This window comes from Pleuronectes platessa, chromosome 1 (assembly GCF_947347685.1).
Source record: "Pleuronectes platessa chromosome 1, fPlePla1.1, whole genome shotgun sequence".
Taxonomy (NCBI): domain Eukaryota; kingdom Metazoa; phylum Chordata; class Actinopteri; order Pleuronectiformes; family Pleuronectidae; genus Pleuronectes; species Pleuronectes platessa.
In genome coordinates this window covers 30,065,359-30,090,336 of record NC_070626.1, presented here as the reverse complement: position 1 = coordinate 30,090,336, position 24,978 = coordinate 30,065,359, and the positions used below count along the sequence as shown (strand labels likewise).

The 24,978-nt window shown below is 42.0% G+C and overlaps 2 protein-coding genes across 5 annotated transcripts in view; both read left to right on the top strand.

The window, feature by feature from the left end:
• Positions 1 to 1,041: 1,041 nt before the first annotated feature.
• LOC128442586 (NACHT, LRR and PYD domains-containing protein 14-like) overlaps positions 1,042 to 24,978 on the top strand; it is a 74,459-nt gene continuing 50,522 nt past the window's right edge. For all 3 annotated transcript variants that reach the window (XM_053425126.1, XM_053425117.1, XM_053425133.1), the window contains exons 1-2: positions 1,042 to 1,168; positions 1,628 to 1,765. In XM_053425126.1, coding sequence (XP_053281101.1) covers positions 1,635 to 1,765 — 131 coding nt within the window. In that variant the 5' untranslated portion in view covers positions 1,042 to 1,168; positions 1,628 to 1,634. The remainder of the gene's footprint in view (positions 1,169 to 1,627; positions 1,766 to 24,978) is intronic.
• LOC128442674 (NACHT, LRR and PYD domains-containing protein 12) lies at positions 4,018 to 15,194 on the top strand. 2 transcript variants are annotated; one of them, XM_053425235.1, is made up of 6 exons: positions 4,018 to 4,464; positions 7,103 to 7,276; positions 8,461 to 8,637; positions 9,039 to 9,212; positions 9,461 to 9,634; positions 14,675 to 15,194. In XM_053425235.1, exons 1-6 carry the CDS (start codon positions 4,049 to 4,051, stop codon positions 14,853 to 14,855), a joined length of 1,296 nt encoding a protein of 431 aa, XP_053281210.1. In that variant the 5' UTR covers positions 4,018 to 4,048; the 3' UTR covers positions 14,856 to 15,194. The 2 variants fall into 2 exon arrangements, with proteins under 2 accessions (XP_053281210.1, XP_053281218.1); XM_053425243.1 differs by lacking the exon at positions 9,039 to 9,212.

Genomic DNA, 24,978 nt, shown 5'->3' with positions numbered 1-24,978 from the left:
TGTTTACGTATAATTTTACCATCATCTGTAGTTAAAGATGGACGACATGGCTGCTCCTCAAAAGTGAAGCCAGTTGATTTTGATTGCCCCTTGCTGGCTGGCTGCAGTATAATTCATAAATCTTGCCTCCTCCATGTTAGTATTTGGGATCAGAGATATCTTAGCTTCATCTTTGATCAACAGGAGGAAGTTGAGATGTTATCCATCTTTATTTTACAGTCCATGGTTCAAAGTTACTGTTCAAACTGCTGTAGCGCCACCTCCCTGTCCGCTGGCACACTCTCCACATCTCTTTCCATTGTGCCTGTTTTTTGTAAATAACTAAATGTCCTAATGTTTAAAAATGTTTTGCAACATCAAACACTTAGATTTCCCTCTTATTAAGACAATAAATTGTATATGTACTGATTACACACATCTTTTAAATAATCAGAGGGAGTTGGTGAATCAACTGATCTGAGTCCAGCAGTATGTGGAGCACTTTATTTATTTATTGGAGTTCAATAGAGCAAAGCTGTTTTTATTTCGTGGAAACATTTGGTCCAAGCGGAGAAGAAACAAACCAAACTTTGATTTGGTTCAATTATCGATGACAGAAATTGCAGGGAGAGCCCAGTGGAGCGTTATGGATGCATATTTCTCTGTGGACCAAACTTCTTTCAACATTTGTTCATATCAATCACTGGAAATTTAAAGTTAAAGAGGACTTGTATAATATTAATGTACATTTGCATTTTCAATAAATATTTCCTTTTGAAAAACTAAAACAGGTTTTTGTCTGTTTATTAGTTAACAGGACGCTGTGTAATATAGATGATGTTATCCCTGGTTATTACTATTATTTTTATTATTATACTCATGTCAGGATGTTCTGCTGCCCCCTGGTGGCCAAACATCAGGTCTTGATCCTAGATCAGTAACAGGAAATGTTCACAGTCAGGACTCAGTGTTAAAGTGAAGATCTGGATCAATGATCATTATTAACTAAATACCATCCCGATAAAAAATGAACTGTGAACGTGAACCAGTTCAGTTCATGTGTATGAACTGGACTTAGAACTGGTTGTTTCCAAGAGTGAACTGGTTCAACAGGGAGGAGGAGCATGAGATCGGTGAAGTGTCAGACTCCATTTTCACTTGGATGAGCAGGAGGAAGAAAAGTGAGCAGGTGAGTGTGAACACAACTTTCTGAAAGTTTTACTGTCTCACTCTCACACCTGCTGTTAACATCCGTCTGCTGATCACAGGACTCTAAGTTTGTCAGTTCACACCTGGTGACAGACGTAGTCTCATGTGATCGAATCCCAGAGACAGATGTGAACAGCACCTGTGGAACAAAGAGCCTTCAAAGGACTAATTAACAGAGTTAACTCAGAGTTTCACGTTTTATCTTCATCACATCTGTTCATCAAGTGTTTAATAACAGAACGTGTTTTCAGAATCATACGTTACAGTCACCTCAGCTGGTGTGTGTGTTTGTATGTGTGTCTTTGTGTCTGTGTATCTGTGTGTGTGTCTCTGTGTCTGTGTGTCTGTGTGTGTGTGTCTTGCTTGGTATTTTTGGGTGTGTTTCCTGACAGACTTGTTTGTCCTGATTCCTTTGAGCTCACAGTGTTTTTCCTCTCAGTCTAAAGATGAGTGGTTATGAGGAGGAAGAGGAGGACAGAGCAGAGTCTCCAGGGTTCAGCTGTGTGTCTCTGAAGAGTGACAAGTCCATGAATCAGCCTCTAACCTTCAGGAATGAACCTGGACCCTCAACCACAAAGTAAGAGACTTGCTACAAACATGTGAACCTCTAAACTGAATCCTCAGAGAATGAACCAATGAATGATGTGTTCTGAATAAAAACATGTTTGTGTTTGCAGAGGTCAGGACCACAGACTGAGAGCAGAGTCTCCAGGGTCCAGCTGTGTGTCTCTGAAGAGTGACTGGTCCAAAGGACTTCCTCTAGACTTCAGTAATGAACCTGGACCCTCACACAGAAAGTAAGAGACTGTTTCTACCCCCCCCCCCCCCCCCCCCCCAACTCCTCCCCGATCTGGTTCACGGACCACATCCTTCCAACAAGTTTACTGGTAATCTGTTCAGTGGTGTTTTATAATCCCCTAACAAACAAACCAACTAACACACAAACATACACGGTGAAAACAAAACCTCCTTGACAAAAGTAATGACAACCTGTGACTGTGACGTGTGAGTTATCAGAAAATATCTTCACAGGGAGAGGAAGAGGAGTCATGTTTCTGAGGAGGAGCAGTCGTCCTGCTGTGCTTCGTGTCAGGACGTCCTGAAGGATCCAGTCTCCACCAGCTGTGGACACTGGTTCTGCCGACGGCGCATCACCTCAAACTGGGACCAGTCTGGATCTTCAGGAGACTCCCCCTGTCCCCAGTGTGGAGAACGATCCAGAACAGGAGCTGGAGCTCAGACAGCCGGTCAGAGCAGCACTGTACATGTGTCTGCTGATGTGACTTCTGACACAGCTTTTATTTTCTGTAGTTTCTCTGTTTCTGATGAAAACAATCAGCAGATTCTCAAATTCATTGTCTCTGACATTGTTTCTTGTCTTTCAGCAGATCTTGGTCTGCAGGAGGTTTCAGATGAACATAAGCTCAGTCTGAGGAGGAGATGTGACCATGTGACTGAAGGAACTGATGAAACAGGAAGTAGAACCCTCCTCAACAGGATCTACACTGAGCTCTACATCACAGAGGGACAGAGTGAAGAGGTTAATACTCAACATGAGGTGAGGCAGCTTGAGACGGCTTCCAAGATGAAGATCCTCCACGACACTCCCATCAAGGTCCACGACATCTTTAAAGCCTCCACTGACCAGCAGAGCAGCATCAGAGTCGTCCTGACCAACGGCGTCGCTGGAGTTGGAAAAACCTTCTCGGTGCAGAAGTTCACTCTGGACTGGGCAGAGGGTTTAGAAAACCAGGATGTGGGTCTGCTGACTGTGCTTTCGTTCAGGGAGCTGAACCTGGTGAAGGACCAGCAGCACAGTCTTCTCACGCTGCTCCGTGTTTTCAATCCAGCATTACAGAAGCTCACTGCAGAGATGCTCGCTGTCTGTAAACCTTTGTTCATCTTTGACGGCCTGGATGAAAGCAGATCTTCTCTGGACTTCAACCACAGGGAGCTTGTGTCTGAGGTCACACAGAGATCATCAGTTAACGTGCTGCTGACAAACCTCATCCGGGGGAATCTGCTTCCCTCGGCTCTCGTCTGGATAACCTCCAGACCTGCGGCCAATCAGATCCCTCCTGCATGTGTTGACAGGGTCACAGAAGTACGAGGCTTCACTGAGGCCCAGAAGGAGGAGTACTTCAGGAGGAGATTCAGTGATGAAGAGCTGTGCAGCAGAATCATCTCACACATCAAGACGTCCAGGAGCCTCCACATCATGTGTCAAATCCCAGTCTTCTGCTGGATCAGTGCTACAGTTCTGGAGCACATGTTGACCACAGACCAGAGAGGAGAGCTGCCCAAGACCCTGACTGACCTGTACTCACACTTCCTGCTGGTTCAGACAAAGAGGAAGAACAACAAGTACGGTGAGGGACATGAGACGACTCCACAGCAGCTGACGGAGGCTGACAGGGACGTTCTCCTGAAGCTGGGGAGGCTGGCACTTAAACATCTGGAGGAAGGAAACATCATGTTCTACCAAGAAGACCTGGAGCGGTGTGGTCTTAATGTCACAGAGGCCTCGGTGTACTCAGGAGTTTGTACTGAGATCTTCAGAAGAGAGTGTGTGATCTTCCAGAAATCAGTCTACTGCTTTGTTCATCGTTCAGGAGTTTCTAGCTGCAGTCTACATGTTCCACTGTTACACCAAGAGGAACAGAGAAGAACTCAACAACTTCTTGGGAACATATGGGAACACAGACAGTACCTTCTCCCTGGATGAACTCCTGAAGAGAACCATGGAGAAATCCCTCACCAGTACAAATGGTCATCTGGACCTGTTTGTTCGCTTCCTTCACGGCCTCAGTCTGGAGTCCAACCAGAGAGTCTGCTGGGTCAGACAGAGAACAATCCAAAGATGATCCAGAGAGTCTTAGGGGGCCTGCTGGGTCGTACAGGGAACAATCCAAATATCATCCAGAGAGTCTTAGGAGGCCTGCTGGGTCGGAGAGGGAACAATCCAAAGATTATCAAGAGAGTCATCAACAACCTGAAGGAGATGAAGAGTGATGACATTTCTCCTGACAGAAGCATCAACATCTTCCACTGTCTGATTGAGATGAACGACCACTCAGTTCATCAGCAGATGCAACAGTTCCTGACGTCAAAGAACAAATCTAAGGAGAAACTCTCTAAGATCCACTGCTCAGCTCTGGCCTACATGCTGCAGATGTCAGAGGAGGTTCTGGATGAGTTGGACCTGGAGAAGTTCAACACATCAGTCCAGGGTCGAAGGAGACTGATCCCAGCTGTGAGGAACTGCAGGAAGGCTCGGTGAGTCCAGACATGATCATTAACATGTTCAATCAGTGGAGATGAGTCGTTCTTCAAATACACTCAGTGTTAAATGATTCTCATTGTTTTGGGGCAGCATGGTGTTGCAGTGGTCAACACTGTTAGTGCAGCCTTTTTGTGAGGAGGAGGTTCTCCTGGTGTCTGCAGGGTTTTCTCTGGGTTCTCCAGCTTCCTCCACAAACCCAAAGACATGTAGATCGGAGTTAGTTTGACTGGAGACTGAGATTCAGTGTCGGCTGAGATGTGCTCCAGGCCCCTGAGATAAGGATAAGTGGCTATTGGCGTGCGTGCGTGCGTGTGCGTGTATTTATACGTATGTATACTAAAATATATGTATACATTTGGTTTGTATATATACATTCTCATTGTTCTCATTTACATATAAGAGCAACTAGATCAGATGTGGAGAGTCTTATCCAAGTAATCACTGTGCTGGTGTTTGCCATATAATTATATATATATATATGTATATACATATATATATATGTATATATATATATATATCAGAGCGACACACGCAGTGGAATCAGAGCTCGTTCACGTGAAGCAGCCGCTCAGTGGTAGCCTGGATGCCAGACGAACTTAGCCCCGCCCACAACAATTTGGTCGGGCAGTTCGGTCTGGAGTCGCTCCATTGGGAAAAAATTATGGCCCGACCGGGCCAACCAGATTGTCAGGGCGGGCTTTATACGATGATTGACAGATGATCAACGGTAACGTAATCAACCACGTCATCACAGTGCCCCTGGGTTGAATAATAATATCACCCGTTGATCCAGTAGATCGCTGCACGGCTTTGTGCCGGTCACACCGGAGGCTGAAGCACCGCGCTGCGTCAAGGCTGCCTCGCGGTGCTTCAGCCTCCGGTGTGACCGGCACAAAGTTTTAACATGGGAGTGGATGGGAGCCAGCTTTTATTTAAGGCTTGGCGCTGCGCTGAAGCGTCCGGTGTGAACCCGGGTTAGTAAATAACTCACAATGCGTTGCTTAGCATACGTCACATACTACGTTGCTCTGACAGCAGGAAAAAACTGCAACACATAGTCAACACAGCTGGTGAGATCATTGGTGGCCCACTCCCTTCCTTGCAAGACACTTACACTACCCGCCTCACCCGGAAAGCTACCTCGATTGTGAGTGACACCAGCCACCCCGAACACAGTCTGTTCAGCCTCCTACCCTCTGGAAGAAGGTCGGGAGTCTCCGTTGCCGCACCACCAGACTCAGAAATAACTTCATACACCAAGCTGTCAGGAAGCTAAATTATCTCCCCTCACTCCCCACAGCCATATCCTCCAGTCTGAAAGGAAGCTGAATTCCCCCCCCCCCACCTAAAATCACTCAGGACTCTGCAACAAACTGTCTCTTGTACTTTTTGCACTGTTATCACTACGTTTACACTTTAGACAAACTTATGCTGCTCTATGAAAAATCTGTATGTTTACTTAGTATTAGGAAATGTCTTGTCTTATCTGTTGTGCCTGTGCACTTTATACGTTTCACCGTGGGAGTGGGAAACGTCCTATCGATTCCTTGTATGTCTTGAACATGTGAAGAAATTGACAATAAAGCCACTTTATCTTATCTTTATCTTTATGAGGCTGCATGTAAACATCATGAAAATGACTCGTCAACATGTTGTGCTCAGTCCAACACGAGACGCTCACAGTCAGGACTCAGTGTTAAAATGAGCAACACGCAGACATGATCCGACTCCATAGATTCAGAACCAAACACATGACCGGACGTTTGTCACCTGAATCATCCCAATAAAAAAATGAACTGTTGACGTGAACTAGTTCATTTTCATCTTTCATCTTTGAGTTTGATAAAAAAGTTCTGAATAACATCATCAGAGGCAGAGCAAAGAGACAGACACAACTTAGGTTTGGTATGTTTTAGTTTGATTTTATTGTATTTTTCAATCTAAATAACTCACATTTGGACTCGTTACCAATAAAAAAACTAATGTTAAGTGTAAATATCCGCCTTCTGTCATTTATCTTTCTGTTCCCACAACAATATACAGAGATAAAGGGAATTTTTCGGCATTTAGAAACGGTGATTAATCAGATAAATCACAGCTTCTCTGTGTTTAGGATGAGAATCACTAACTGTTCCTTTAAACTGAAGAAGTAGAACTGGAAAATTTGTTTATTCTTCTTTCTGGTCAAACTAGAATTCCCACCCTGCGTTTGTACACCACCAACAACCAGTGCAGTGTCAGTCCCTCCAGGTTCCTGACATTTTGCATTCACAATAATATGAGGTCACTGTTACCTTTGACCTTTGACCACTGAAATCTCATCATTTTATCTTTAAATCCAACTTGTAAAAATGTGAAGAAATCCCCTAAAGACAGACCTGAGAAATCATGTTCAAGAGGCCAGACACATGTTGTGTGACCTTGACCTTTGACCTTTGACCACCTGATCTAATGATCCTCTGTTAGTTTGAATGAACGCTTGTACCAAATCTGAAAGGATTCGCTTGAGGAGTTTTTAACATGTTCATGAGGTAATAAGGGGATTTACCAGGGTGAGGGTCACATGATCACGTTTTGTAGGAATGATGTGTTTTCTGATTTAATTCTAACAGATATTTCCTTTAATTACAGACTCTGTGGTTGTGAACTCTCCGAGACTCACTGTGAAGTCGTGGCCTCAGCTCTGAAGTCAGACCCCTCACATCTGAGAGAACTGGATCTGAGTGGAAACGAGCTGCAGGATTCAGGAGTGAAGCTGCTGTGTTCTGGACTGGAGAGTCCAAACTGTCGACTGGAGACTCTGAGGTCCTTAAATCCTTGTTCCCTTCTCCAACTTTCTTTCTTATTCGGTCATTATGTGGACTATAGATCTGAATGGCGGATCATGATCTTGCTGGCTGCTGACCATAGACTATGAGTGCAGCAGGACTGCTTGACATATAGTATTGAAGTTATCCTTCAAAATGTTTACCCTCATACCAATGCTGCTAAAAACTTTAATCTTGATGATGTTTTCCTACACCTGACATCTATTGCACTTCTGTCCATCCTGGGAGAGGGATCCCTCACATGTGTCTACGTATTTTTACCCTGTTGAAAGGGTTTTTAGTAGTTTTTCCTTACTCTTTCTGAGGGATAAGGACAGAGGATGTCACACCATGTTAAAGCCCTATGAGACGAATTGTGATTTGTGAATATGGTCTATACAAATTTTGATCGATGATTATTTATTTAAATTGTCTCAGTTCTGCTCTGTTCACTGTCCCTCAGTCATCTGCCACTCACCCAGCCTGTCTGTCACGTCCACCTCATCAACTCCATTCACCTGCACTCACCTGCTCCTGATCACTAAGAAAGTGTCAGTAAATAACATGTGAACTGAGGCCGAGCACTCGTCCTCCTCAGGTTTTCAAAATAAGACACATTCTTACTGAAACACGTTGGACACTTGATAAGTAGAAACAAACAGGAAGTGACTGTCAGGAGCCGTCCCTACTTTAAACAGTGTTTAATTACACAAACCTGCTCATCGACCAACACACAGAGAAGAAGGAGATAAATTAAATAATGGTCCAACATGATCTGATATTTATCTTCAGGTCACAGACTGGACTGAGGTCAGCAGCATGTTGAGAGTCTGTGTTGACATGATGACGATCCACAACAACATTCAAATATTCATGTTTCCTTATCCAGGTTGAAGAGCTGCAGACTGTCAGATATCAGCTGTTCTTCTCTGGGTTCAGCTCAATTTTCAGTGTGTAGAATTTAGTTACATCTAGCGGTGAAGTGTCATGTAACTGACCACCCCACAACCCCCCCCCCCCCCCGCGCAGAACATGAAAGAGAACCTGTTGTAGCTTCAGTTGTCATAGGAACTCAATAGGTTTAGTTTGTTCAGTCAGCATTATGTTGAGAGTCTGTGTTGACATGATGACGATCCACAACAACAGGAGGACACATTCAACTATTCATATTTCTTTATTCAGGTTGAAGAGCTGCATTCTGTCAGAGATCAGCTGTTCTTCTCTGGCTTCAGCTCTGAGGTCAAACCCCTCTCATCTGAGAGAACTGGATCTGAGTAGAAACTACAACCTGCAGGACTCAGGAGTGAAGGAGCTGTGTGGTTTTCTACAGAGTCCAACCTGTCGACTGGAGACTCTGAGGTAAGTTCACTGACGGACTTTTGTACCGTCAGTTTAGAAACCTTATATCTAAAATACGCCATTTATACTTTATTATTATATTATAATTTATCTCATTTAATTGTAATTTAACATAATTCATGCATTACTTGAATCCCTTCATAAATTAATCGGTGACATTTTAAATATTCAGCTATTTGTTAAAACATTGAGTTTAGTTCTGGATAACCTAAACTGATCTGCAGGACAGAGACCAGGTCCAAATAATATATTTTTAGTAAATCGTGACTGGTTTTTATTCCAACATGTCTGATTTCATATCTATCTTTCATGTTATGAGTCTGTGCTGACATGAATATTTGTATGTTATTTTCTCACATGAACTCAGTATAATAAACAGTTAAGTTTTATGCTTTATCCAGATTGGAGGGCTGCAGTCTGTCAGAGATCAGCTGTTCTTTTCTGGCTTCAGCTCTGAGGTCAAACCCTTCTCATCTGAGAGAACTGGATCTGAGGGTCAATCACCTGCAGGACTCAGGAGTGAAGGAGCTGTGTGGTTTTCTACAGAGTCCAACCTGTCGACTGGAGACTCTGAGGTCAGACATCATCAGTGTCATGTTGCAAATATAATTTAGTTACATATAAAGTATTTAAAATTAATGTCTCATTATAAAGTAAAGAAAATTAACATTTGTCAAATTTAGATGAGACTAGTAAAATCAATTATATTTTATATTCAGTTTCTAACTATAGATCCTTGCACCTGGATCTTAAACACGGGAGTCGGGCTGGGCGATACGGGAAAAAATCTTACCATGTTAAATAACTTTTATCCTTTACTCAGGTTGAGGAGCTGCAGACTGTCAGAGATCAGCTGTTCTTCTCTGGCTTCAGCTCTGAGGTCAAACCCCTCTCATCTGAGAGAACTGGATCTGACGTACAACAGCCTGCAGGACTCAGGAGTGAAGGAGCTGCTTGATCTGAAGCAGAGGTCAGGCTGCCGACTGGCGACTCTGAGGTCAGTAGATGGTTGGAGTCAGTCCACGCTGCTTTCATCAGTATTTTACTAAACACAGTCAGTATCACAGATCCAGGGTCTGTGCTTCCAAGCAGGATTTGTGGTTATCAGGTTATCTTCAGGTTAAGTTTTTCCAGTCCCATGAAGCTCATCGACTTATTAACGAGGAAAATCACCATGGTAACTCATGATGAACAGCTAACCTGCTTCAGGTTAAGTTGGAGATCAACCCGTATAAAAGCTCCGCCCACTGACCACAGTGATTCTACACTGTTGTGTGGTGCACACTCTCCTTAAAGGGAAGGATAAGGGAAGTTTAAATCAACGTCTGGTAGGGGAGGTGACGTCATGATCGAGGCAACAGCCTGATCAAGAAGCTCCCAGAGAAATAGCCAGAAAAAATAATTACAATCTTGTTTCCCATCTAAACTACTAACAACAATTAACCGTGATGAAGAGCGTTCGACGAGAGACAAGAAAGAGGAACAAAATAACTCCAAATCCACCACCAGACCAACAAAGTCAAAGTGACTCAGGTAACGAAGAGAGCATGGCGGCGGTGCTAGTCGAGCTGCGCACTTTCAGGAAGGAGCACTCAGAAGCCTCCAAAGACACCAAAGACTCGTTAGCAAGAGTGGAAACTGCGCTGTTTGATGTAGCTGAAAGGACGACACAGCTTGAGCAACGAGTGACAGAATACGAACAAAGACTGGGTGCTGCCGAGGCGACACGAAAGAGCACTTTGCACCTGCGAGATGCTAACCTAACAGCAAAATGTGTGGATCTCGAGTCCAGAGCGAGACACAACAATATCCGTATATACGGAGTAACAGAAGATAAAGAAAACAACGATATGCTGAGCTACATCAGCGATCTCATCCGAACCTCACTGACATTACCAGTGGATCTTAATTTAAACATAGTGAGAGCACACCGATCTCTGACCATGAAACCGACAGACCCAGGGAGCCCCCCGAGGTAAGTCATCATCAGATTCCTTGACTACAGAACTAAGGAATTCTTATACACAAAAATGTCACCTTTGATAGTGATCAGATAATTGCAGACACGAATAACCGGTTCATCATAGTCACCGGTCGTCTTTTCAACAAACCAGTTTTTCTCGCCAGTGTATACGCTCCAAACTGGGACAACAGCGCTTTTATTAACTCCTTTTTTTCAACTGTCCCCTGGGTCAATAGCCACCACTAGGATGGCTAAATTGAAAGAGCTTTCTGTAAAAATGTTACAGCTGGACAATCAGTATGCCTCGCAATTACTCCAGAGCTTTATCAAAAGCGGATTCACCTACAGACTGAATTTGATCTAGCCTCTACCTCAGCAGCAGAGCAGCTGTTACTAAAGTCCCGACATTCGTTTTATGAGTTTGGCGACAAAGCCGGCCGGCTTCTCGCTCACCAAGCGCGCCAAACTGCAGCCTCACGCCAGATAACTCAAATTAAGACCACCTCGGGTTCAGTGACCACAGAGAACAAGGAGATTAAGGTTGCCTTTGTAGCGTTTTATACAAATTTATACTCGTCTGAATATGAGGATGAAAGATGCCCTTGATTCCCCCCTGACGCTGGAGGAGGTTTGTGATGCCATTAAATATATGCAATCTGGAAAATCCCCCGGACCAGACGGGTTCTCAGTGGAGTTCTTTAAGAAATTTACAGAGGACTTATCACCAATACTACTATCTATGTTTTATGAATCATTTTCAATTGGTCATCTCCCTTAAACCCTGAACCAAGCCTCTATCTGTCTCCTACCTAAAAAGGGTAAAGACCCCTTGTTGTGCGGGTCTTACAGACCGATTTCCCTTCTAAATGTGGACTGTAAAATTCTCCATAAGTCCCTTGCTCTGCGGCTTGAAAATACTCTTCCCAAGCTGGTGCTACCTGACCAAACCGGATTTATCCAAGGCAGACATTCCCATTCTAATATCCGTAGGCTCTTCAATATTATTTATACTACCACCTGTTCGGAGGATCCTGAACTTGTAATTTCCTTAGATGCAGAGAAGGCGTTCGACCGGGTTGAGTGGGAATATTTATTTATGATCATGAGGAAATTTGGCTACGGTGATGAATTTATCTCCTGAGTTAAATTGTTGTAAATCTCTCCCTTAGCCTCTGTCAATACTAATGACTCTCACTCAAAATATTTCCCACTACATAGAGGCACGAGACAGGGCTGTCCTATGAGTCCCCTGCTTTTTGCTCTGGCGATTGAACCGCTTGCGGCTTCTATTCGTCAATGCCAGGCAATTGAAGGAATAACTCGAGGAGACACAATACATAAGCTATCGCTTTATGCCGATGATTTACTTTTGTACATTGCTAACCCAGTATCTTCTTTGCCGCACGTCCTGTCTACTTTGGAACGATTTGGAAAGTTTTCAGGTTACAAACTGAATTTACAAACTGAATTTAGAAAAAAGTGAACTTGATATCCCAACCCCAGCCTTCCCATTCAAGAGAGTGTCTTCCCATTTTAAATACCTTGGGGTGGTGGTGCCGCGATCTTTTCCCAAGTTGTATAAATTAAACTTCACACCATTACTGGATCAGTGCAGGCAGGACATAAACCGCTGGCGCATGTTATCTTTATCATAAGCTGGCCGGATCAATCTAAAAAGATGAATATTCTTCCTAGGTTTCTGTATTTGTATCAATGTATTCCGATTTTCATTCCTAAAAAACACTATTCTAAACTCTACCAAATACTATTTGCATTTATATGGGATAGCAAGACGGGACATGGGACGGGAATTATGTAGAATGCATTTCAAATGCTGACTGTGAATTATCCTGCTTTCTATTGTGTGTGTAATTTATGTTATGAAGATGGAGATTTCCAGCCTATCTTATAGATATCAAGTCAGTGTTAAAGCTCAGAGGTGAGCTCGTAATTGAAAAACCTGTCACGGTCTGGAAAGTGTGTTTGAGATAAGAGACAATTTACCTGCTGTACAATGTGGCAATTCCAATATCCACAGATTTGCAATTTTACAAATTGGAAAAATCATGTTAGTGCTGTCAAACGATTAAAATAATTAATCGCGATTAATCGCATTTATTTCATAGTTGACTCGCGACTAATCGAAAATTTGTATTATTCAAAATGTCCATTCATTCTTTTTTTTTCCATAATTTGTTTTTCCGTTTAAATGCTCTTATGAACATGGAAAAGTGAATTGGCTTGCTTTATGCAAATGTTTTATTTTATTGAAAAAACAACATTAAACACAGAACTTTGTAGGGCTATTTGAGTCTTCCCCATATTTGTGGAAAATGTATGAAAAAAGAAGTACCCTATTTTTAAATAAATAAAAATATATAGCTGCAGCCTAATAGCTAAAAAATATATATTTTAGTTGGGGAAATATTAAAACAAAAAGCGAGAGCAGGTCAGACCGGAGGCGAACACAGATACTGAAGATCTGTAGAAACCAACTGCAGCTTCTGCTCTGATCAAGACGCTGAGGCGCTGATCTCTGATCAGCTGAGACCAGAGAAACTCTGGGTTTTCACTGTTTCCATAGTTAAGAGACAGTCAGTCACTGAGCGTGACCGACTTCACGTGAACGAGCTCTGATCTCACTGTGTCTCTCTGAGACACAGTGAGATCAGGGCTTTAAATTACGGCGTTAAAATGGGTTTGCGTTAACGCCGTTAATAACGCGTTTAACTGACAGCACTAGTTATTATTATTATTATTATTATTATTATTATTATTATCTTTATCATTCTTTGCTGTTCTTGTTTTTTTTGTTGTTGCTTTTTCTCTCAACACATTTACTGTGATTATGCCTGAAATTGAAATGTGATGCATGCTACGCTGCTCTTCTAATTGACTTTATCATGAAATGTATGTTTTGCAAAAAGAAGAAAAAAATCAACGTCTGGTTGGTTCAGTTGATCTCTAAATCACCCAGTACATCTCAATGTCTCCAGACTCATCCTCTCACCAAAACACCAAATGACCTCAGTCAGCTTATTGAAGACAGGTCCATGTCTTTCTATTGTAGTAGTGATGTCAGAGGTTTCCACCACAGTGTGTCCTCAGAGTCAGTGTGTCCACAGAGACAGTGAGACAGTGTCTGTCCTCAGAGTCAGTGTGTGTCCTCAGAATCAGTGTGTGTCATCAGAATCAGTGAGACAGTCTGTGTCCTCAGAGACAATGTGTGTCCTCTGAGTCAGTGAGAAAGTGTATCCTCAGAGTCATTGAGAAAGTGGGTCCTCAGAGACAGTGAGACAGTGTCTGTCCTAAGAATCAGTTTGTGTCCTCAGAGTCAGTGAGACAGTGTGTGTCCTCAGAGACAGTGTGTGTTCTCAGAGTCAGTGTGTGTTCTCAGAGTCAGTGTGTGTCCTCAGAGACAGTGAGACAGTGTGTGTCCTCAGGATCAGTGTGTGTTCTCAGAGTCAGTGAGACAGTGTGTGTTCTCAGAGACAGTGAGACAGTGTCTGTCCTCAGAATCAGTGTGTGTCCTCAAAGTCAGTGAGACAGTGTGTGTCCTCAGGGTCAATGTGTGTTCTCAGAGTCAGTGTGTGTCCTCCGAGTCAGTGAGACAGTGTGTGTCTTCAGGGTCAATGTGTGTCCTCAGAGACAGTGTGTATCCCCAGAGACACAGAGACAGTTTATGTCCTAGGAGTCAGTGTGTGTCCTCAGAGACAATGAGACAGTGTGTGTCCTCAGTCAGTGAGATTTTGTGTCTTCAGAGACAGTGTGTGTCGTCAGAGTCACTGTGTGTCTTCAGAGTCAGCCTGTGTCCTCAGAGTCAGTGAGATTTTGTGTCTTCAGAGTCAGTGAGTGTGTGTCCTCAGACTGCACTTTGACATGCATAGGACACACACTGGGCTCTTAGCGTGTTCATTCCAACACGTGAACATGAAGCAGAGAAGAAGCTGCTCCACCTCTGAACAGGACTGAAGTCCCTGCTGCTCTTTCTACTGGATGTGCTGCATCACTGACTCACAGCGGATGAAGTGAGTCTCTGTAACACTGATGTCTTCTTCTCTCAACATGTGGAAGGACTGGTGGAGCTGAGTGTGAAGAGGACAGTGTGTGTGGACGGAGGCTGAGCTGTGTCCTGAAGATCCAGAGGCTGAAGCAGCAGCAGCTTGTGTGTAGAGCGGCTCTGACTGGGCCTTGTTGCTGGGAGGCAGAGTGGAGACAGAGCTCCAGAGGAATCAGAGGAGGTGAGCTGCTCTGAGATCAGCTGTCACACAGTGTCCAGTCCACCATCCTCCCTGTGTGTTCCTGTGGATTTGACACAGCATCATCAGTGGATCTGCTGCTGCTCTGTCCTTTGACTCAGTGTCTGCAGACACACTCCACCTCCTCCACTCTTTTATTCACTCACATATTCTGAGCACGATTACACTCAGATTATTTCTGTTCACGACGACATGACTGCAGATCAACACTTTTCTAAATCTGTATTGGGGTAATTTAAAACCTGTGGAGTCTTTACCTTATTTGTCTTGTGTGTTTTTTGGGTTTAATATGTTGTAAAAATGTAGAGTTATGTAGTTACTGAAATAAAAAGATACCAAACATCAGCAAGCTGATTTTTTTTTTTCGCGACATTTAAAACTAGCCGCATTAGCCGAGGATTCTAAAGGATTCAGGCACGTTCATATTATATCGTAGAAATAGTAAATTTGCAGTTTAAAGATGGAGACGACTGAACTCAGACGTCTGAATACTGAGAGTAAGAATGAGGTGAGAGGAAATGAGAAATCGCTTAAATTATAAGGGAATAACACTGTTTAAATTGGAGAAATTCCATGAGAACTTAGAGCTTTGGAGATACTTGGTATATAAAATATACAAAGGAAATTTAATGAAGAATCAGGCAAATATATATGGACTAAACTAAAAAACTTAAATCAGGCTCACTGGATATGCAGCATATGGAGAAATTCCTGTGGAGGAGAAAAGAAAAACCAGACATGATGTGTGACGTTCATAGAAAAACACAGATTAAAATTTATTCAGCATTTTACATTTCGCAGGACATCAAAAACAAGTCATTTGTTTATAAATTAAACTCATCAAATCGTTTGATTAGTCTCAAGTATTCACACGTTATTGACCATTTCATTTTTTTCTTTTTTAAAGGGGGCAACAGTTAACATGTACATATGTGCAAGAGTAAAGTCATCTTATTAAAATGATCAGTCAATCAAACTCGTCTTTTCAGTTCAAAACATCCGTCCGAGCTACGTGTGGCGCTATTTATACTTTTACTACTCGTGGTAATTTGAGGAAAAATGAATACAACAAAAAATAAAACAAATTATAATTCTGTTCCCCCCATCACAATGAGTGTTGCTGGTGAACTATGCATGTTTTGTTGATCAAACGGGAAAAAGTTTATTTAAGTCTATTTGAATTCCAGTTAGTAACAGTACATAATGGGAAAAAGTCCAAGGGGGGTGAATACTTATGCAAGGCACTGTACATTCCTCCTATCCACAACTGTCATTTCAGATATCCACAAAGACATTCCTCCTAGGAGAAATGATGTCATTTTTGCCATTCATGTCTATCGGGTTTCTCATTACAGATATCTACAATTCAATTGCGGATATCCACTATGTGAATTACGGATATCTGCAACTGAATTGTAGATATCTGTAATTCCAGTTGGAGATATCTACAATTTGATTCTGACTAGTCATAATTCCAGTTCAAGATATCTTTAATTCACCTCAATTCAAGATATCTACATGTCCCTTTTCAGATATCTTAAATTAAGTTTTGACTAGGCGAAATTACATTGTAGATATCTCTAAATGGAGTTAAGACTAGTCAAAACGACGTTGTAGATATCTCAAACTGGAGTTAGGGATAGTCATAATTTAATTGTAGATATCTATTATCAGGTTATAGATATCTTGAAATTAATTTTGATTAGAGATATCTAAAGTTGTAGATATCTGTAACTTTCATTCCGCCTAGTCAAAATTGAATTACAGATATCTTAAATTAGAGTTTTGACTAGGCGAAATTACGTTTCAGATATCTGTAATGACAAATTATAGGACCGCCTCCCACTTTAGACGGGAGTGGAGCAGGTCGTTGTCGTTCATCATCATTCACACAATACACCTGTGTTCACTGATTACATCGGTCCACGGATCAGTTTAGTACCATGTCACAGCAGCCGGCAGTCGAAGGGGTCGGGGTTTTTAACCGTCTTTTTAACGCTGCAGCCCGTGCCAGGCAGGAGCTGGCAACGAGCAATGAGGATTCCCGATTACTTTCTTCAACGAGAAGACTATTTCGCCGGGAAGTTCCACGAGTTCGGGGTAAGTTTGGCCATTTGCTAGCTAGCAGAATGTGCTAGCAGAAGTTCGGGGTAACGTTAGCTGTTAAATATGTTAACCTATCTTGTTTTTCCGGGTTGACTATCGTGCTTCGTTATCGTTACTATAAAGTTATTTGCAGCATAATTCACAGCCTCATACGTATTTAAGTGTAACGTTAATTCAGCTGCTACCTCAGGGATTCCCAATCTGGTACGTGAGCTGCTAACTTGCTAGCTGCTAGCAGGGGGGTCATCCCTATGTTCCCCGTTTTTTTTTTAAAAAGGCTCCTATGTTCCCCGCTTTTCCCAAAAAATGTGAGATGAAAAGGGCAATGTCGGAAAGGTGTTAAATTTACTTTTTAAATCTTATTTAATTACTGCACTTTGATAACATTTAATGCTGGTCTCTCGACTTTATCCTTATAATGTTGGACTTATTTGCACTACCACCATGACTGGCTATTGCTAGATCAAGCTCAACTGTAGCATGTGCAAAAGCTGCAGGGCGAAATCAAATCGCCGGAAGATTGGGCTGGGGGTTACACGAAGGGGAAACGCAGATATTTCCACGGGGTTTGGCCTCTAATTTACACAAACACTTTTTCTTCTTCTCTTTTTTTTTAATCACAAAACTATTCTCAAAATGAGCGTCGGAATTACGGCATGGCACCATTATAAAAGGTATACACTACAGTAAGCGGTAATATGGTGAGCCGTTCCAAGAGATCCGGCTCACTAAAAAGAGCCGAAATTCCCATCCCTAATTCCCTGGTTGTTTTTATCATTGGTGTGACCAGAATTTTTTTCAATATCGCCGTTTTTCAGAATACCCTGCTGCTATGTATAAACATGGCCTAACCATGACGCACTTTATAATAGAGCACCTTACCACCCACTGAATCACAGGGTCAGTCCCTCTCTGCCTGCATGCCATACACCCCTCAGTACATTCATGTGAACTTTTTATTTGTTTTATTTAGTATCTTATTGTCCATATTATTCATATAGATTTTAGCGAAGAGTGACTGACAGTTATGTATTTGTGTTTACAGGAGGATCTGGTGGCCGCAGGGAAAACCTTATTTGGCAAGCAAAGCTTTTCCTCCTTCCAGGGCCAGATAGTGATTTTCTGCCCCCAACAAAAACACTTGATGAATTTGCTAAACTTGGATTAGGTAATGTGAGATTGAAGCACATAAGAATTGAGTGTTATTTACTTTTACACGTTATTATCCAACCTTCTTGCCAAGAAAACTATGGAACAAGCTTTTTTAATTCTAACTTGAGCCTGTCTGGTCCCATTTGTAAAACTGTGTATTGGGAGACATTTAATTATGTTAAAATACATTTAGCATTTGTTTTAAAGAAATATTGTAGAGCTGTTTACTCTTTAATGCATTTTCATAAAAGTTTCCATGTAGCCATTTTAATAAATACACCTATGCCCTTCCAACACTTTCTCATGCCAAGGCATCATTTTGAAAGTGTTGAGGAATATCTCCCAATGAATCATTTTGCATCAGCTATCTAAAGTTAGTCAATGGTGGTTATGGTTAGTGTGGGTTCTAGGTGGTGCATTCGGAGGCTCAGCTACACCATATATCATATGTTAATGTTCTTTCACATATTATGCTCAGAGGCTCAACTGTGTGATGCCCTTGGGAGTGAAACCAGGCTCCCTCATCTCAGTCATATACAAATTTTGTTTAGCTTTAAACTTTGTAGAAGCACAACTTATCATAGGTTAGCTGTGGCAGTCATACAGGTCTACTTTAGTGGTTGGCAACACTGATTATCTCTGAAAATATGACAACAGTTTGGAAGCCTTGATTTGTGGAATTTATCGTCTTTGAAACTGTCTTCGCGAACATTGTAGGAGTCTGGGCAAGATCTCTAAGGACAGTTTGCGAGGATTCCTGAAATATCGGGAATATAGTATTAGCAACTAATGGCTGAGTTACTTTGCCACTAGAAGCAGATTATACTGATGTTTACATTTCCATTTTTAGGAAAACCTGTGCAAGATTCAGCAGACAGCCGCACAAACTCGAAGATTGGGTTGAACTGGAGTCTAGCGGAATTAAACAGCTTTGTTTGTCACAGCTACCCTCACATAAGCTTAAATTTGGTTGGGTTTGAATTGGCAAGAACAGGCAAAGGACGCAAAATCCAGATATTGAATGTTAGTTCTGTGAGGGAACTAAAAAACAGCTGTTGGCAAAAGCAGACTTTACATCGTGCCACGAGCCACTGTCTTGCAGGTATGGAATTATATACACAGGGATTTATATCATACTACAGTGCTGAAGTTAGTTTCACCTTTGTAACCTATTTTGAGGTTCTTAGAAATAGGCTGTTTATGTTTTTTTACCTTGACAGTTATAATAATAATAATGTACTACAATCAAATGTGTTAACTGTAATGTCTGCCTGTAACTGAAGTTACCCTCTCTTACCTCAGGAAACCTCACCACCTTCAGCCATGTCCCAGAATTCATTCCCACCACTCTCTGCAGCTCCAGCAGCAGATGAGACCTCACAGGTAGCTAAGGAAAATGTGGTTTCAGATCAGGCCCATATTGAAATGATTGCACATCTAAGATCAGTATGCACTTGATGAGTGGCAGATATAAACAGTGTTTTTGTCTTTTTCTAATATGTATTTATTATACTGTGATGTCTGAGCAGTTACATTCCCCAGGCAAACAGTTTTTGTACGTTTTGATTTTCTGTGTACTGCCAGGTGGCATCCACATCCTCTGCCATATCCATGGTTTCATTCCCACCACTCTCAATTGCTCCAGTACAAGATGAGACCGCCCCTTTGGCTGAGAGTACCCAAGCTCAAAGTGTGGTTGCAAATCGGGTAACAAATTTTGACATTAAAGAATCTATTATTTTAAGTATGTGTAGGCCTATTTGATGGTGATTGGTGAGAAATGCCATTTTTGATGTTTTACTTTAGGCTCTTCAAGAATGGCAAGCAATACGTGCCCAGCAAGACCAGGAATATAATGACAATTTGTTGGTGGATCAGGAGAAGGTAAAATTTCCAAGTTGTTATTTTGTATGTTTTACATGATATTACAGAATGCATAAATAATTTTAATGTGGTCTTTTAATAGGAGAGGAAGAAACTAGCCTATCAGGCCTGTGAGGAAAGGCGTCAAAAGGTTTGTTTGTAATATTCGTTTGAATGAACTAGCCGAAGATTAATTTGAATTTTCTTTTTAATGAGAGCAATAACATTTCAGGCTATTGAAGCAAGACATCAGCGTCTATCTGCATGTGAGGTACCCTCTGATGGGGTGTTGATCAAATTTAAATATCCAGATGGACACCTCAACATGAGGAAATTCAGCTTGTGTGAGCCAATTCAGGTGATGTGTGTTCAGCTTGAGAAAATATCAAGTGTCGTCACAGTGGGTTGTCAAACGTCACTGGTGTAACACTGTTTCACATATTTTACGACCTTGTTTGACTTTGTGGGACAAGATGATGGTGCCAGTGAAATCTTTGTGGTACAAGAAGCCACATCATCAAGATCAATTGAGAGCAGTTCCGCCGGGTCAATAATTGATCATGGCATAAAACCATCCTCAACTCTTTACGTACTTTGGTTTTCAAATCACCATGTACAGGTAAATGTATATTGCATTGTATTTCCTGTCTCAAATGAAAAATTGTTTTGTTTTGTGCAAGCTCATGTATTGTGTATGTTTGTCTTCAGGAAATTCTCTCAGGTCAACAAAATGATGGAGCTCATGCCCTAAACCATACATCTCCTGGTCAGTCGTCGCTGTCTGAGCCCTCAACCCAGCAAAGTCTCTCTGTGCCCTCTCTCCAGTCTGAGCCCTCAACCCAGCCAAGTCTCTCTGTGACCTCCACCCACTCACTGCTGTTTGAGCCCTCTCTCCAGCCTCTGCCATCTGAGAACTCTATCCAGCCATCGCTCACTCTGATCTCACAACCGCAAGAAATCCTGACTGATGAAGAACCATCACTCCCTCCTTCACCTGTCCAGGAACCAATCATTGATCTTGATGAACAAGAGGAGACGGTTTCACAAAATCAGTCTCCTGTATCGACACATCACCTTAGAGGACCTGTGGATGAGTATGTGTTTCTCATTAACTTGACATTGATGTTTTTGGTGTATGTAAATATTACATTTTCTATACCATAAAAAGGACTAGCACTAAACCAAAGTCAGTGTGATGCTTATATCCTGTAACATTTAAGCAGGTGGTTAAAACTTAGAAAACATGGTACATATTTGGCATATGAATAAAATGTATGAACTTCTTTTGTTGCAGGATTGATCTACAGACCATATTGAAAAAACTGGTCAGCAAAGTAGATGACTGCTTCTCTCCAACAAGCAACCAAATAAATGTGTGCAGGGACAATGTTTTACCATGTAGCCTGCGGGCGTTTAAACGGAAGTCCTTCGACCCTGAAGCAAGACTGGATGTTGTCTTTGTGGATGAAGATGACAATGGTGAAGGGGCAGTTGACGAAGGCGGCCCGACCAGAGAGTACCTAAGGCTGTTGATGAGGGCCGTCCACCAATCAAACATCTTCGATGGACATGAGAAAGACCGGCAGTTGCGTCTTGATACGCAAGGTAAGGAAGCCCAAATTCTTGGGGCTGTCTTCATTCAACTGGCATAATTCTAGAAATGTATACACGGAAACCTATTTAAATTATTGCACTCCCTTATTTCTCCTGTCTTGATTTATTGTGGTTTTTTTACGTGTTCATTTTAGCTTTACAGAGTAAACTGTACACCTGGGTGGGGAAAATGATAGCTGTGTGCATCATTCATGGAGGAGTTGGTCCGCATTTCTTCTCGGAAAGGCTTTTCCGGCAAATCTGTGGAATAGAAACGACCCCGGCCACGGTCGATGAAGTTTGCGACCATACTTTTAGGGAGCAGTTGATGAAAGTAAGAAGGAGAAAGGTGTTATACATTGAATGTACAGTCTACTGTGACACAGCCCTCCAGTTGCTTTCTATTAACTTTCTATTTATGAAATGCTTCCTTTCATAGTGTACAACTATTGACATGTAATTTATATAGGATAGGTGTCCTTGTAAGCCAAGTTTGGATTGTAGACTCCTGCACATTTTAATTATCCTTGTCTTTATGTGCCACTCACTATCTTTCATCCTGTCTTTTCTTTCTTTTTGTCTTTCTTTCTGTCGATTTGTCTTTTCTTTTTAGATACAGGATGCAACAACAGTCAGAGAGGCAAACAATGCAATAACAGAGGCAGCAGATAGTCTCAGTATTATAGGTGCCTTGAGACATGTGTCCAGCCTGGAAGAGAAGGACTCCCTTGTCCAGTCAGCTGCTGACTTCTTTGTCAACGGCAGATTGGCGACTGCCCTGGACCAGTAAGTAATTGCCTCACCTGTCTTGTCTGTCCGAGAAATTAAACTCACTAGCCCAGGACAACTCACACTGTCACATGTTTTCATAGGTTTGCTGATGGGTTAAAAACCCTTGGATTACTCAAAGAGATGAGGGAGAATCTGGCCGTGTTCTTCAACTTCTTTGTCAATGAGGAAATTCCCCTTCAGGCGAAGGACCTGTGCAAGTTATTTGTTCCAGACTTCTCAGCGCAGGGCAGCAACCGGAGAAACCGAGAAAATATGACAATCTGCTTCTGGCGTGACTGGTTGATTGACATAGAAGGTATACTAATTATTCTACCAGTAACAATATTGTATGTGAAAACATTTGATTTATTTTAAATTAACTTTTCTCCAATTCTATCAAGGTGTGAAAGGCATCACTTAATCACCGTTTCACACCACTTTCTTGTGTTACAGAAGGAGAATGCAGTCCAGTCACCCTTAAGAGGGTTTTGGAATTTTCGTCTGGAGCCTCTGTAGTCCCTCCACTGGGATTTCCACACCCTCCTCAAATACAGTTCATTCATGAAGAGAACCGAATCTTCCCTGAAGCAAACACGTGTATTGTTACATTATGCCTGCCGCTGCACTCTTCTTATGAATGGTTTAAAAAACATATGATGGAGGGAATTTTGCAAGCGCCGACCTTTGGTCTTGCATAATGTTACCGTGTTTGTTTTTAAAATTGTTCAGTGCAGGTTGTTAGAGGGCATGCCTCTATTGTTCCCAATTGTTTTCTACATTCTAGTTTTACAAGTGCTCTTTAACTTGGCACTTGTTGTTCTAATCACAACCCCATCACCAGATTTGTGCCCACCCTCTGCCACTCTGCCAATGCTGGGCCCACGACACAGGCCACAATGCCTGTTAGTTGGGCATCAACCACAGCTGCCATCAAGTGCCAAGTGCACTTGCACCTTCACTTTTAATGATGTGGTACTCTGTTAATGTTATGTCCAATTTCATGCACTTTTAAATATTTTCTATGTCCACATCTTACAAGTGCTCCTTGCCTCTGTGGCACTTGTTGTTCTCTTTACTGTGGTCATCCCCACTTGCTGCACTCTCAATAAAGTGGTCAGTGCTACAATGATGCATTGTTGAGTGTATTTATATGCAGGGCCTATAATTTAACAAATCCTTTAAATCAGCATCCCAATAGCAGAAGGCCTAATAGACATAAGAATAAATGGCTTCTAGGCAGAATGGAAACATTCTCACACAAACATGGACTTTTGATCAATACTCGGACTAACAAGACTTTATCACTTTAGATCAAGCGTTTGCAATAATACACATTTGTTCCGTTTGTTTTGAAGACGTATGACCATGCATGATGCCAGCCTCTTGGGCACCTGTGGGCAGGACATGCAAATTAGTTAGACATCAAATGTATATTTATTTATTGTACAATGTTGACCAAGCACAATGGGAGCAGTAACGCAACTATACAGCCCATCCCCCTACACAGAGTAGCCTTAACAGAGTCAGGCAGGGCGTGTCGGCGCTTGTCAACCAACAATAGGCCTACAATATGACATATGACAACACTTGTTGCTACTTCCAATGTCTTGACTGGCACACCCGGCATTAGCTACATCCTGGATAATGTATGCAACCAATAAAATGTCTCTGGGCTTAGAATTGGACTATACCTGATCAGTTTGCAAAATACTGACAATTGCAGTACAGCAAGCCTGATATTTAATCTTCAGATCAGAAAAGTGTTGGATTGCATTGTGCACAGATGTCTGTTGTTGCCGAGTGAGGATGAGTTGAGGTGGCTCTACCCTTACAGCTGGGAACTCTTCCTCGTCAAGTGTAGGCAGTGTTTGAATTCCGTACTGCGCTAGGATGGCCTCAATGTTTTGGTCGCTGTAGGGATTTTCCCCAAACACATTGTTGACAGCTGTGCTGTCTGTGGCAATATTTCTGAGCATGCCCTCTGTCCAGAGTTGAGTTGGTGTGCGATTATTTTCTGTTCTCAACGGATGGAGGTTCCAGGCCTGTCTAAACTGCTCCACTCTTTTCTGGATCTCCGGAAGATAAACAATATGCAGTGATAGTCTGTGGACATCATTATCTGGGTTTAGAACCTCTGAATCCTCTAAGGAGTAGAACATATGGTAAAAGTGCTGCAACACATGCAAAAATACATCACGCCAAAGGCGTTCAATTCTCTGATTGTGAACTGATCGTCCGGTTATGAAACCTCTGTGTTCAAGTCCTTGAACTAGATGCATGAATAAAGCCACAAGGATGTTTTCACCACCATGGTCAGATCTAACTCTTGATGGTAGGGCATAGAGGCAGGTTGCTTTCAAAAACTGAGAAAGCACTGTTGTGGAACGATTGTCTGTGCTGCAGCTGAGGTAAGTAATCAGACGGGAGTATCCATCAATTGCACCATGAGTGACAAAGCCCCATCTAGAAAGGTTGAAAAACAAATAAAATGATTACTTGAAATTATAATACTATTGACAGTAGTCTTGAAACAATATAGCTGTGAACTCCAGTTTTTCACTTGCTGAAGTTCTCTTCAAAATATAAAAGAATATATTGACAAGTCTGGTAGTAAGTATGACAAGTCTGGTAATA